Source organism: Aythya marila (assembly GCF_965140915.1).
Source record: "Aythya marila genome assembly, chromosome: 2".
Lineage (NCBI taxonomy): Eukaryota > Metazoa > Chordata > Aves > Anseriformes > Anatidae > Aythya > Aythya marila.
Window position 1 is genome coordinate 16,279,521 of NC_139043.1, and position 13,699 is coordinate 16,293,219.

The 13,699-nt window shown below is 42.0% G+C and overlaps 1 protein-coding gene across 13 annotated transcripts in view; it reads right to left on the reverse strand.

The window, feature by feature from the left end:
* SVIL (supervillin) overlaps positions 1-13,699 on the reverse strand; it is a gene marked incomplete at its 5' end in the record, with an annotated part of 136,158 nt that overhangs the window by 104,077 nt on the left and 18,382 nt on the right. For 6 of the 13 annotated variants that reach the window (XM_082752163.1, XM_082752161.1, XM_082752167.1 and 3 more), the window contains one exon: positions 102-148. In XM_082752163.1, the coding sequence (XP_082608289.1) occupies positions 102-123 (22 nt within the window). Of the gene's footprint in view, positions 1-101; positions 166-3,896; positions 3,986-13,699 lie in introns of those variants that run through there. The other 7 variants (XM_082752162.1, XM_082752170.1, XM_082752158.1 and 4 more) reach the window with 2 other exon arrangements.

Below are 13,699 nucleotides of genomic sequence, written 5' to 3' on the forward strand. Positions count from 1 at the left end.
TTCAGCTTCCCAGTTTACAGATATCTTCTTCTTTTCAGCAGGGGTCGGGAGGGAAGGACAGAACTTCCCAGAAAAATCAGATTTAATAATGAGTGACTTACCAGCATCCATTGTCAGAATCATGACCCCACTTCTGTGTCCCAGGAAGCAGGAAGCCTTACCCATCCAGTGCTTGCGAATGACTCAGAAGGACAGCATGGCTTTGTTTCAGCTTATATCTTCCAGCTCATTCACCCCTCCTCCCTCTTGTGGGATAAAAGTGTTGCCTGTGCCTGACCACCCCCATTGGCTCCGTTCGGGAGCCACTCATTCAGCACACTCAAGTTGCTGTGAGAGCCTAAAATCAGCCATAGAGAAATTCTTCCTGATTTTTTTTTTTTTTAAACCCAGCCCCCTTTTTGTACTTCTGGGAGAACAAACCGTTCATTGTTTCGCTATCAGATACACGCTACAGCTGGTGGTGTTGTCACAGGGCCAAGAAATTGCCCGTGCTCAGAATCGATGAGGAGGTGGCCAGCTGGGGAGGGCTAGCATCAGCCATCCCCAACGCCAGGCACTGCCTGCCCGTGGAGGTAACGCCACGTGCCTTGTGTCAAAGCCTACACCCTCCAGCTCCTCTTCAGTGCATCTATATACACCCCACAAACTGAAGATCTCGTGGTTTGCCAGGGAGGATTTACTCTTCCATTTTATTTTTAAATAGGTAGAATGGCAAAGGGCTGCTGCCGCACACCTCAACTCCACACATGAAACTGCAGTGAGGAAAGTCCTCTTTCTTTTTGTTTTCTTTCTTTTAAATCTAAAGGGTTTTCTGAACGTAATAGCTGGTATGAGCAAGGCTCTGCCCAAGGAATTTGGAAAGCTGCTACAATCTATTTGTGAACCACCACCCCAGTCAGATAATACAGTGTCAAAAAAAACCTCGCCACAATGCAAGTGAAACTCTATCTGATCAAAAGACATCTCAATCCTTTGTTAATTTCAATCAAACGGTAAGACAGCCTAAAAAGTATGCACTTGGAGGGAGAGAAGGTAGAGGGCATTTGTTCCTTTCTGTCCAATGCAATCCTCAAGAACTTCCAGTGCGACTCTGGGAGGCGAGCGCCTGCATCTCACAGTGCGAACTGCTGACAGACGCGCTATCTGTGCCTGGAGGTTCAACACACACAGTGAATGAAACGCTGGCGTTCTTCATCTTCTGATAAGAACTGCCTTTGCTAAATAAAGCATGGACATATTAGGCTGCCATCTCGCCACGTTAGTCACCACTAGATAACCTAAGATTCATAACTCCGCGATACGGCCATGGGTGTATTTTGGAAGTGTTGCTTGTGCTTGTTGAAATAAACAGAGCTTCCTCTCCTCCCATCCTCCATTTTTAGAAAAGGTATCAGTTGCAAGTCTCATACGCTAACGTTTGCAAAGGCACTAATGAAGTTAGAATCCACCATTAAAGAAAATTAGCAGAAGCAGTATATTTACAGCATCACTTCTCTTGCAGAGATGCACATTAAACTGGGAATGACGCAGGGCATAGCTTACTTCCTTACCAGTAGTCATCCATTTGAAGAGGGATGCAGCAGTATTGAAGATGCTTTTGCACTCTCTACCTACCCCATACTTTTTCACTTGGCATCATCTTTATTAAAAATTCACAACAATCTGGACAAACAAACAACAAAACAAGATAACAAAAATCAAAGCTTTGAGTATTGTACTTCGAGCTGTGCAGTCCCAAAGCCTGAGGGGATCTAGGTAGAAGATAACCAAAGACCAGTCCTTACCAACAAGGTAGAAAACAAACAGTGAGAACCCCTCACCCTGCATTAGGTACCAAGCTAACCTAACAATAACTCGTTCATCCTCAGGCAAACTGAGCGTGAATAATAATCACTGCCAGAAACTGCTCCAGTCACCAAACGCACACATTTCAAGAAAACACTAGCATATGCTGTACAGAGCGAACCACTCTCAAGAGGATGATCTTCGTTGTGTGCTTGGCTTTTGCAAAAAGTCCAATACTACTGCTCTGCAGCAGTAAATCACAAAAGTTTAAAGTATTCTCAAATCAGAAAGAAGATTAAAAAAAATTCTAGGTCAGTAAGAGATTGTGAGGTACAGCCTGGCATTAGTGCTTAAACAGACTACTTCTGCTCACTTTCGGAAAGCATACAGCTAATAGCAGATGTGAATATGCCCATTCTAAATATTTCTTGAGGACACTTTACAAAAATGCTTTTATTCGGGATTGTCAAGATTCAATACATTTTTTCATGACCATGCAAACCAATATCTTTTTTGAAATCTTGGTCAAGTTTCATTTTTCTACTTCAACTCCTTCCAACTTTTCAAGCTGCCTAGCATGTGTGAGAGGATAGTGAGCACTGTCCCTACTCCTCCAACTGTTTTTAACATCTTAAAAAAAAAAAAAAAAAAAAAAAAAAGACAAAAAAAAAACCACCACAGCTTTTATTCAACTTTCCACTCTGTACAAATGCTCCCCGAGCCTTCAGAAGCTAGGAAAGGACCTTCTATCCCTTATTTTGCAGACACAAAATAGTGAGATCCTGACCATCTCTAAGAAATCACATCTCACCACTCACAGAAACTACATAATTCTCAGAGCAAGATTAATCCCATACACTACACAAGTTGTGGGAATTGTCTTTATGGGAGTGACAGAACCTGATAGACACACATGCACAAAAAAAAAAAAAAAAGAAAGAAAAAGAAAAGTTACAAAGGTCCCTTTTGTTCTTGGTTTGTGTGGGAAAATGCTTTACCACTTTCTGTGGGGAAAGCAACTGTAGTATATGTGTAAGATCTGGCTGGATTAAACAGTACTTCGAGCTTTCAAATAACAGAAGGAGTTGAAATGTTCTTGAAATGATTTGTACTAATACCTTTATACTTCGAGGGTGATGTACAAACAAAACGCATTGCATTTATATTCTGTGTTGGTTCTATTCGAGTTCCCCGAACAGCTGTCCTTTAAAAAGGAAAGAGTAGGTTCTACAGGTGAAGAAATATTTCTCTCCAGTAAGGGAGAAACAACAGCTGAAGATGGAGGAGAAGTATTCTCTGATTGTGTCACCCCACTATTTGTTTCCAAATACAATGACAGCATGGGCCTATTTATATTTTTACCTTTCAAAAAGAATCAACTCCTCAGTGTTACAAAGCAGGAAGGACTCGAAAGCATAACTCTGAGCATGACAAGAATACTAAACGAGGCTGGCATCAAAGTGCTCTGCTGGTCACCTTCATAGAGCAGATCTTTGATGTCTAACACTATACACTCAGGTCACACAGCTGCAGCCTGCTCTGTAAGGCTGGACAACGTGTACTAGACAACCTCACTCAGTACAGAAGAATCTAGAAAGTTATTTGGATCGGAGTAAATGACATAGAGCCATAAGGCCACACGTGGTAGGGCGAGATTCAAGCATCAACAGGCAAGAACCAAAATAACTGAATTAAGTCTAAGTTGCAAATATATCTTCAAAAATCTGAAAAATTAAGACTGTACAGCTTAGAGGGCAGAGCATAGACCTGCAATTAATTAAAATGTTACATTTCAAAGAATTGCCATTAGAATGGCTACTTATTTTAAAATGCAACAATTGGAAGAGGGAGCGACAGAAGGGCTGGAAGAAGGGATCCACCCTAGCTGCCTGCTGGCTCTCACTGCGTGCTGAGGTGAAGTTTGTGGAACGTCTCTTGTCACTTTCACATTGAATTACATTTCTTCTACACATACACAAGGAGGTATAGATGGATTCTGCTTTAAATGTTTTGTACAAACTCCAGAAAAACAAACAAACAAACAAAAAAACAACGACAAGAAGAAATAATTCATGGTTCAGATCTACACACATTCTTCAGCACACACCCACCTTAAATCCCAGTCATCCAGGTCTGACTCTCAAGGTACACCTGCATTACCATGTCCAAGTGGCTCACAATCCAAAAGGCAGTCCTCCTCCTACAAGAAATAAACACAAAAAAGTACAGGTGAGAACCACAAATGCACATCCCAAGGTATGAAAACAACTTTAGAAATACTAGGCAGTTGGACAAAGAATTGACTACATGGAAAAGAGCAGTTTGGAGTATACAGCTACCTCATCCATTCATATGGCCAAGATCGCCACCACAAGCAACAGCACTTTTCAGAGCCTACCTATTGATGTGCTGTAGCTACATTTACATGAAAAGAGAAGTTTTGCAAGTTTAGTTTAGGAACCCCAAGGAACCTGACCCTTCAGTTACTGAAGTCAGAGCCTTTAACATGGAACACACTCTTGAGCTAACTATTTAAAAACTGAGCTTTTACTTAACAACCTCACAGAAGATAGTCTGTATTACACCTTTCAGTAAGGTCATGCAGCACTGAAGACAACAAGACCAACACACCATCTCCGAGAAGACTACTATCTTCAAAATCCAGTTTTAAACATCAATGGATCTAACTGGAAGAGCCATAATAAACCATCTTCAGGTCTGCCTGTAACACAAATCACCTTCCCACAGGGTGACCTAGCCCAGGTGTGGTGACAGATGTTGATGAAACGTTCAATTCAGGTTGTTTCAGCCTAGATTAATTATCCAGGCACTACATTGTCCTTAAAGAGGCCAACCCCTTGAACTCATAAACCCACAGCAATCAACGACTCAAGGTTGGCTGCTGTATTCTCTACCACTGATGAGGCTGTTTCTTCCCACAGGGAAGCAAACAGAGCTCCGATGCAGACAGAAAATAGTCTATGAAATATTATAATATTATATGTTATATAATATGAATAGTCCACAAAGTAGTACCTGCTGTTAAAGAGGTTATTGTCTCCCCCTTGCAACAACCAGCTGCAAAAAACATATTTTTATTTTTGCAGGGTGAAGTTCAGCTCACCTGCGTGGTATTTTTAGGTGGCAAATATACTGCTCAGGTCTTTCACTTTCACAGCTGCTTGACTAAACTTCCTTTTTTAATCTAATAGAAGGCACCAAGTGACATCATGATATCCTGAGCAACAACTGCTAAGAGCAGCCAGATCTCTGCTCTGCCTCCACTGCAGCTGCTGAACATGTCAGACACTAAGAACAGCATCTAGAGAAGAGGTCACAGCACAAATAATTCATTGAAAAGATAGAATAACAGGAATTCTGCTCGAGTTCAGAAAAAAATCTGAGTTTAGGAGGCAAACAAAACCCCAGACATAGACTACATTAGAGCCTATGGGAACATTTATGGGAACAATTCAGCCTGCTCCAAAATGTCATGCAGCTGTTCACACACGTTAACCAATTGAGTTTTTATGGCCTACCCACATTTATCTTTGTATTTCAGATAAGAAACTAATCTAAAGTTCCTCGAATACGTTAAACCACAACCTACTGTTTGCCCATCTCCAGCTTTCTGAGAAATGTTCCTCTGAGGTGAACAAATGGCAGAGGCTTGCTGACAAGCCAAGGGTTTGAAAGGGTTTGAAAAGCAGTAATAGCTTTGGTCAACTACTTCAAGGGTTTCCTGGAAGTCACCATGAGGTAGGAAGAGATGACATTTATAATGCACAGAATGTATTAAACCTAGTCTGTGCTACCGCTGTACCCCTGCTCTATTTCATTATTTCTTCTGATTTGGGAAATGCTACGTTTGTGTACTGGCATAAACCCGAGAAAAGAGCACTGCATGTTTGAAGGCCTGTATCTCAGAGGCCTGATAAAGTCTGTCCTTGCAAAGGGACCTTGAATATCCGGTGTGAGCTGAACTATCTTGACAGATTTGGGGTGGGTGTTTTTATTTATTTATTATTTTTTATGTTTGCCTATGTCACTATATTTTATGAATCCCTCTTAGCGTCAGAAGTCTTGCAAGAAGTTTTGGCACGAACAGACGATGAGGCTAGCACAAGGCCCAAGAAATACAGAGCACCTATCAATGAGCATTTGAGATTGCAATCAAAATATGAGAGCTGGAAATTGAATTCCAGCCTTTTAAAGCCTGACCTTGGCTGCGATTTTCTGTGCTCTGTCCAGTTCATCTGAGAAGTGTCTGGCGAGTCACTCGAACCACACATCTGACAACTCCTGCATTGTGAGAGCTTGGAACAAAAGCAGGAAAAGGCACTCCAAATACTCATTTTCCCTTTCTGAAGAGCTCTGCCTTGTTACATACTTGATGGCTCCTGGGATTAAACAGTATATTATGAAGAAAAGACAGACACCAACTCATTATCTGGATGCTGGATATTAGGATTTAGGAAGATGGGCTAGTTGGTAACTGCTTCCAGTTAGCCACAAAGACGCATCATTTTTGACCAAGAAAAAGAGCCAAGCTTCCATTTTTTCTAGACAAAGATTATCCCGGATGTAGATAACAACAATATTTGCTGGGATTTACCACCCAAAAGCCAAATCAGGAAACTGCCACTTTGTACACAGCAGACAGAGCTATACCTGCTCTGCAAGAATCTACTGTGACCCATCGGGTTATCTATAGGGTGGCTGCATGATAGATATGACAGCTTTTATGCCACCCTTTAATACCAGGTTTAAATAATGTCTCAGTGTGTCTGTACTTCATGAACTTGAACAAATTGAGCTTGGTCTGGTGGGAGATATCCCTGCCCATGGCAGGGGGTTGGAACTGGGTGGGCTTTAAGGTCCCTTCCAACCCAACCCATTCCATGATTATATATATATGAATATATAAAGCAAATTTTCTTGATAGCCCTAAATGCAGATCTATTTCATTAAAAAAGTGAGAATTTCCTAATCAACTGCTTATAATCAGGCATGTTCCATTCCTCAGAAGGACCTTGAAGGGCTTGTGGAGTTTATGCTGTTTGTTTTCACAAGATAAACTTTTTCTCTTCATCACTCCAATGTCAAAAAGGACAGGAAAAGGAAAGAATTTTGTAGGGTGTTTTATTTATCGACTTGTATCACATTGTTATGCAAAGCCTTCCTCTTCTCAGGCTCTTCAAACACAATCCAATTAAGTTTGAGCACATAAAACTTCTTAAAGTTGTTTTGATAAGTTACCATTCTGCAAAGCCTTGGTACAGATTCGTTTCTCACAGGGAGTAGGAAAACCCAGACTGGAAATACCCAGGGAAGAGGCGGGGAGTCAGCAAGTTTCCTGTAAAGCGAGAAATCCTCAGGGGGAGCCCAGTTAAAGCAGAGCCTCACACCTCCTCCACACTGTCTGAGCTGAGGTGCCATCCTGCTTTATGCTTCAGAGGCACACAACAAAACATACCAGGCAGCAGCCAAGTGCAAAGGAGATTTTCAGACTGATGGTTGTGCTTTTACTGCATCCCTTCTATATCCCTGCCCCACCAAAAAGAAAGATCACAAAGATGTTCATGAAAAATCTCTTAAAAACAGCAAAATTCAGCTGTCTGCACTCACCCCCTACATTGATCCTTGCCCATTTTTTCTTGTTCTCCAGTCATTCAGGAAGAACCCGATGCAAGAACAGGATATAGACGCTTCTGTTTGTACCCAGTTCTCTTAGAAAACATACTCAAGAGCTCAAATCCACCCTAGTGTTATTTCTTCCATTCCGTCCTCTCACTTAAATTATCATTTATGCACACACAGGGATCTGCTCCAACCAGGACTCTCCTTCAGCAGATTTCTCTTCCATCTGACCTTACTTGACACTCTTGTACTTGACCATCTGGCTTAGTCCCCCTGGCCTATGATGTTTTCACAAACAGTCTGCTTTTGCACATTCCAGATGTTGAAAGGAATCCCTTTTCTGCATTACTGAGGAAGACATGCTGAGGAGCCAATCTCTGCAAGTCTTGTGGTAGAAACATGCATGACTACTTCCCTCAACACCCAAAAGTGAAACCACTCACCCCAAAGTTACCCATTTATCCAGCTGAGAGCTACCCAAAGCATAATAGGTACAGATACAACTCTCTCACCACACCAGGAGTAGGTTTACACAGTGCAAGAGTGACAGATGACTCCTAAAACTAGCACAGCTTATGGAAATATATTATCCAAACCAAAAAGTCACGTTACTGCAAAGCAGCATAAATGTTTGAGGTGCATGTTGGAACAATCAAGCGTGCATATTTATCCTTACCACATTAAAGCACTATTATCGATATATGCCAAATACTTCTTGAGCAAGGAGAAATAAAAGCAGGAAGCTCAAAAAAGCCCTTTCGCCAAGAAAGTCATAAGACATGTTAATGTGAAGTTTTTTCCACAGTTGTAGGCTACAGTTTCTCGTCGAATCTGGTTTCAAATTTGATGAAACAGGATTCTGCAAGAAACTCTACACCATCTCACAAGCTGCCGTCATACACTGACCTCTAGTGTAATAAAGACTCAAAACATCAGAAGTCTCTTCAGAGCCTTAGGAAACATTATCAAGTTATTTTCCCAACACTCTGAAGGACACTTCCGTGAAATAAAACACACTTCAGTCAGATGGTGCCAGCAGGATTATTCTCGATTGTTTAAGAAAACTGCAGCACTGGTAAAAGAAGCTACAAAACTTAAAATTCTTTTAAGGAATGTGAGGCTCGTGCTGTGTTTATATGAAGTACTTTATAACAAAACTGTATTTAGGTACTTTGAGTACCAGCTTAATTTAACATCTAAATATTCTGGATGTACAGAATGTTTCCTAACTAAACTTTTACAAACCTCCGTTAAAAAACATCTCAAATATAAACACTTGTCTCTGGCAAGCTCTTTACCTGAGAAGCACGATTAGATCAGCCCAGGTTCTGTATCACACTCTCAGACGGCATGTGGAAAGAGCTGTTGGCTCAGAGGTACTCACTATAGCTAACACTCAAGACAAGAAGTCTGCTGGGAACAGAAGATACAAAAATCCACGTGGGTCCTCATTCACTAAGGACCAGCCAGAGCACCCATAGCCAACCCAGGCAGACCAAGGTGGGAGAGCGACTGGTTGGTTTTGCCCAAAAGCTTTCGAAAAAACATTGTTAGTTTCCAAATTATCAGCTTAAAACCTGAACAGAAACATTTCCCCCCCACACACACACCAGCTATAACAATTGAAACATCAGCATTTCTTTATGCGCTAACTACAGTTTTACTATAAAAAATACTTTATAGAGGTGGAGTATATTTTAAAACAGTATTGCTGAACAGGACAATTAAAATGGATGCCTACATTACTTAGGGCCTTTGAACCATTTCTGGTATAAGCCCTAAACACCTGTCCAGAAGGCTTTGCACAACAAGTCCCAGAGATATTCAATTTAATTCAAACTCCTGTAAAAGCAGGGTGTCATTCAGAAACAGCTTCTGAGAAGTGACATTTTCAAAGTGTCCAAGTGTTCCCATTTCTGTACACACGGCCTCTGAAATTCAGGCATACACGGCTAAGTTGGAACAAAATCTCTCACATGCACTCTAGAGGGCAAGCTCTTGTACGCTGAAATGTCTTTAGAACAAGACATTAAAAGCTTAGGAAATATCGAGTTCAAAAAGATTGCAGAACAGCATGAAAACAGCCGTCGCAATTTCAGTGTACGAAGGAAGTATTTGGAAATCATCTCCAAGACAGTTGTTTGAAACTACGTTCAGATCAACTAGAGGAGGTCCTTCATCTTTCTGTTTCCCTATCTGAGTCTGTGAAGGCAATCTAGAAAGTAAAGATTGATTTTTTTAAGGCTGGTTGTTAGCTGTGAGTACAATAAATCCTTATCTGTAATGACAACACCTAAAAGAACAGGTTTGCATTAAAAACAAACAAACAAAAAACAACGTAATTATTCAGTTATAGGTTTAAACCCAAACATCTTAGGTTTAAAGCTACTCCTGAAATACATGTATGGAACCAGGAAGACAACTTGGCATCTACGACACTTGCCTTCTACCCAACAGGGAGCTCCTTGCTGCCCCAGCAATGAACAGAGCACCCAAAGCAGCCCCCCTGCATCCATCCTAGATTAGTTTTGGATGTGCTGTATCCTGCAGTCTTACCTGGCAGCCTCTCGTCAGACCTAAGACCTAACACCAAGTACACAAACTGTAATGAAGCACAGCACCCTTCATGCAATCCACTAAAGAGTCCAGAAGAAATGGGATTCCTGGCCACTGGTCCAGAACTGCAAAGGACAAACCTCACCTATAAGAACCGCTTTGCTTTTCTATGCCCCAGCCCTTTTACAGCCAAATGCTCATACCCCAGTTACAGCACGAAGTCAAAATGGTAGGACTCAGGATTTCCAAGGATATCGGCCACCAAGTAAGGTCATTTTGGGCTGAGTTATGTATAAGATGATATTTCAATATGAGAGATCCTGGTCTAAGCCACACACTTCATCTCCAATTCAACCATGCCAGCTTGGCCAGCTACTTACCTCCCATACAGCCAACGCATCACTCAGAAAAGGAGCTGTAACAAGAAGTCACTTATGCTGAACTGCCATTTCTACCCACCAAATGCTTTGCCATGGACCAGGAAAGCACAGCACCGCTCCTCCCAGTCCAAAGAGGGCAATGGCTAAATCACCGAGCACATGAGGCAGATCCCTGAACAAGAACTTCATGGAGAAGTGCATAATTGAGTTCTGATGGCTTGCACAACAGATCCTTGCCATTGTATTTGACAGAATGTGTTCTTCCAACTATTTCTGCCCTAAATTCTTGTATTTAATTCAACGCATGTGGCGATGGAATGACTTTTAGAACAGTGGTGTGCATCAGTACACAGATGTTCCACATTTGTCATGTCACATGAACCTCGTGGCCGACACCCAACCATTACAGGCTAAAAATCCTCCTACATAAAAATCCACATATGATGCATTTGTTCCCAGACGAACATCGGACAGCATGTTGGGTTGCTAAAGACATTATTGGAGAATCCAGACTTTTTTTCCTTTTTCTTTTTTTGAACTGGCACAAGCATTTTTTGGTTTCCAGAAATAGAAGTAAATATATATTGACACACTCTCCAATATTCTAATCACAGAAACTGATGCCACAACACACTACCTAAGCTCTGCCCTCGGACCCTTACATTCAGCACTGTGATCAAAATAAGGACCACTGCTCAAGCTGTGGTATCCCTGTAAGACACTTGTGTGCCCAGGACTAGTGAAATATTCCATGCTAAATGTTATATCAAGCAACTGATGAAGTGCCATGCTGCAGGTTGCATGAGTTATCAGGCAATTGTGTGCTGACTTTTTTTTCCTGAACTGGCAACGTAACACCACACGCTATTTCCTGGGCTATCGAGGCAGTAGCCCTAAAACACAAAGGGGCTGTAGCTGGCACATCACTGTCTATCCAACCACGTCATTTGCAAGGGAAAGCGACCTGAAGCTAACTCTGTATTCTTCATCAAATGCACACAGCCTACATGCAGAAATCTACATGACCAGTACATTTGGATTTTGGCACATGCTAGAAAGCCCCTATTAATTCATACCATACATCAGTACCTGCAAGCAAACAGCACATTCAAATCAATCTAAAGCCTCTTTCTACCACTTACTGCATGTCACAGATCAGCAGCCAGCACCCTACGACATGAGAGAGATGGTTTCAGTTTCTTGCTGGCTGAAGCTCGTGTGACCTTGGAGAAGCCCCTGTGGCCCCGCAGCAATCTCAGCTGGCTGCCAGATCCTCCGTCCTCTCCCTGGCTGCTGAGCCTGTCCCTTCCCTGCTCCACGACTTGTTCGGCCCTGCGCTGACTCATTTCAGACCAGCAACCATAAAAATAATTCAATTCCTTCCTTCCATGTTGACCACACAAATGACTCAGTGCAAGGTCAGAAAAGCAGAGCTGGTGCAGAGAGGAACGCTGGCACATGTGGATGAGGGCATGGCACCACACTGCACCTTCTGGTTCATCGTCCGAGATTCAGAGACCTGTTCAATCTCAGAGAGGTGAGGATGAAAAAACGGAGGTTAAAATGTAACTGTCTGGAACAAATTTTTAGATGCTGCCCCTATGGAAGGGAATTGTTGCACAGAACACCTATCTGGGAGAAGCCTGTGGCTCCCATCACCCAGGCGTCGAGGTTCAGAGTCAGACAATTACAGAAACAAAGTTTTCAGAGACTCCAGGCCAAGCCTCTGTTTTGCAGGAAGCTGCAGTACAAGGGAGGTAGGAAGGAACAGGCATAGAATTGGTCTTCTCCTGTTCTGGGAAGCATTTCTTCCTCAGCCTGGTGCAAGTGTCATTTATTTCCCAATTCTTCTATTGATACAACTGTCATAGGCAAAATAATAAGACAGGATGTGTGGGATTAGAACAGACACACATTAATAGTACCAAAGCAGGACAAGAAACGTCACAGCAAGTGTTCAACTTATTAGCACAATCCAGCAGAGCAAGTAGTGAAAACCTGACTCAACATTTACAGGTTATGGTAGACAGAAAATGAGAAAGGTGACCTGTTGGAAACAGCTATATCGGTAAAGAAATTCAGCACCTATCTAATAATGAGCTTCTTTATTAAGCATTCTTTCTATAACTGCAGTGCATCTCCTTATACGTGCTTCAACCAATTAAGTAGCAGCCATCAACCCATCTGCAAAACATTAAGTAGCCTCTGGAGCCTTTAGTCTCCTTGTTTGTTTTAAGGAATCCCATCACAAATCACAGAACAAACCATCATCTTATTTATGAGCTAAGCTTTGGAAATTTTACTCACTTGGTGGACTGCATAATTATGGCAAAGACCGTCTAGTCCTGCGGGATTTGCTTAGTTCCTTGCTAACAGATTCTGCTATTAAAACACTGCTTATAGTTTATTTATGGACTTTGGTTCTTATGTTTTAAGGTACTTGTCTCAAGTTAAATCTCAAGTCTAATATCAGAGAAATCTTACAGTGTACTTCATCGTAGCCAAGGGCAGCCTCGTTAGTCAGTAATACAGTTGTGAATGCTGTATGTGGAAGACAATAGCCTGAATTTCATAGAAGCAATGCCATTACCACTCAGTTTTCCAGTTCTGCATAAATCTGTTCAGAAGGTATCTTTGCTGTTAGGCAGCCTATTGAATAAACAATAAGGAAAAAAAAAAGACACCAGATATGCAGCTTTTGTTGGAAAGGAAAGTTAGGTGTGTTTATTACAACACAACAAGCTCCTGTGATAAGATTTACATTTCCAGAGCGAAGTAGTCTGTCTCTGCTGACAAATTCTGTTTTGCAAACAGAAGCAAGTACCGTAAGCCAGAGCACCAGCAGCACTGGAAGAGCCGCAGTTGGATTGCTCTGCGTGTCATTTAGCTGCTAGAGGCACGAAGCTCCCAGCCATACAAGCGACACGAGTACATCCCTGCTTGCCTCACCTAACGCCTGGGAAAGCAGGGCTGAGATTCTCCCAGCGTGTTTACCGTGATCACCACCTGGAGGCCTTATCATTCCTGGCAAGCGCTCCTCTCCTCCCACCGCACTGCTGGGTAAGGCATCTGAAGGAGAGCAGACCTCCCTGCTTCAGGCTCTTGAGAAACTGCAGCACAGAGGTGTGCGCTTCTGCTTTTCCCCATCTTTGTGCAAATTCATAACCTCCACGCTTCAGGCAGACGATCAGTTTGTTGGCTAGCCAACCGTGGATAAAGCTGAAAATATTTTTCTGAAACATATACAAAGGGCTACAACGTACAGGGTAAAAATCAATTTCTGTTTTTGCTTTAGTTTTAATTAAATTTTAGATGGCTTTGTTTCACTTGAAATGATG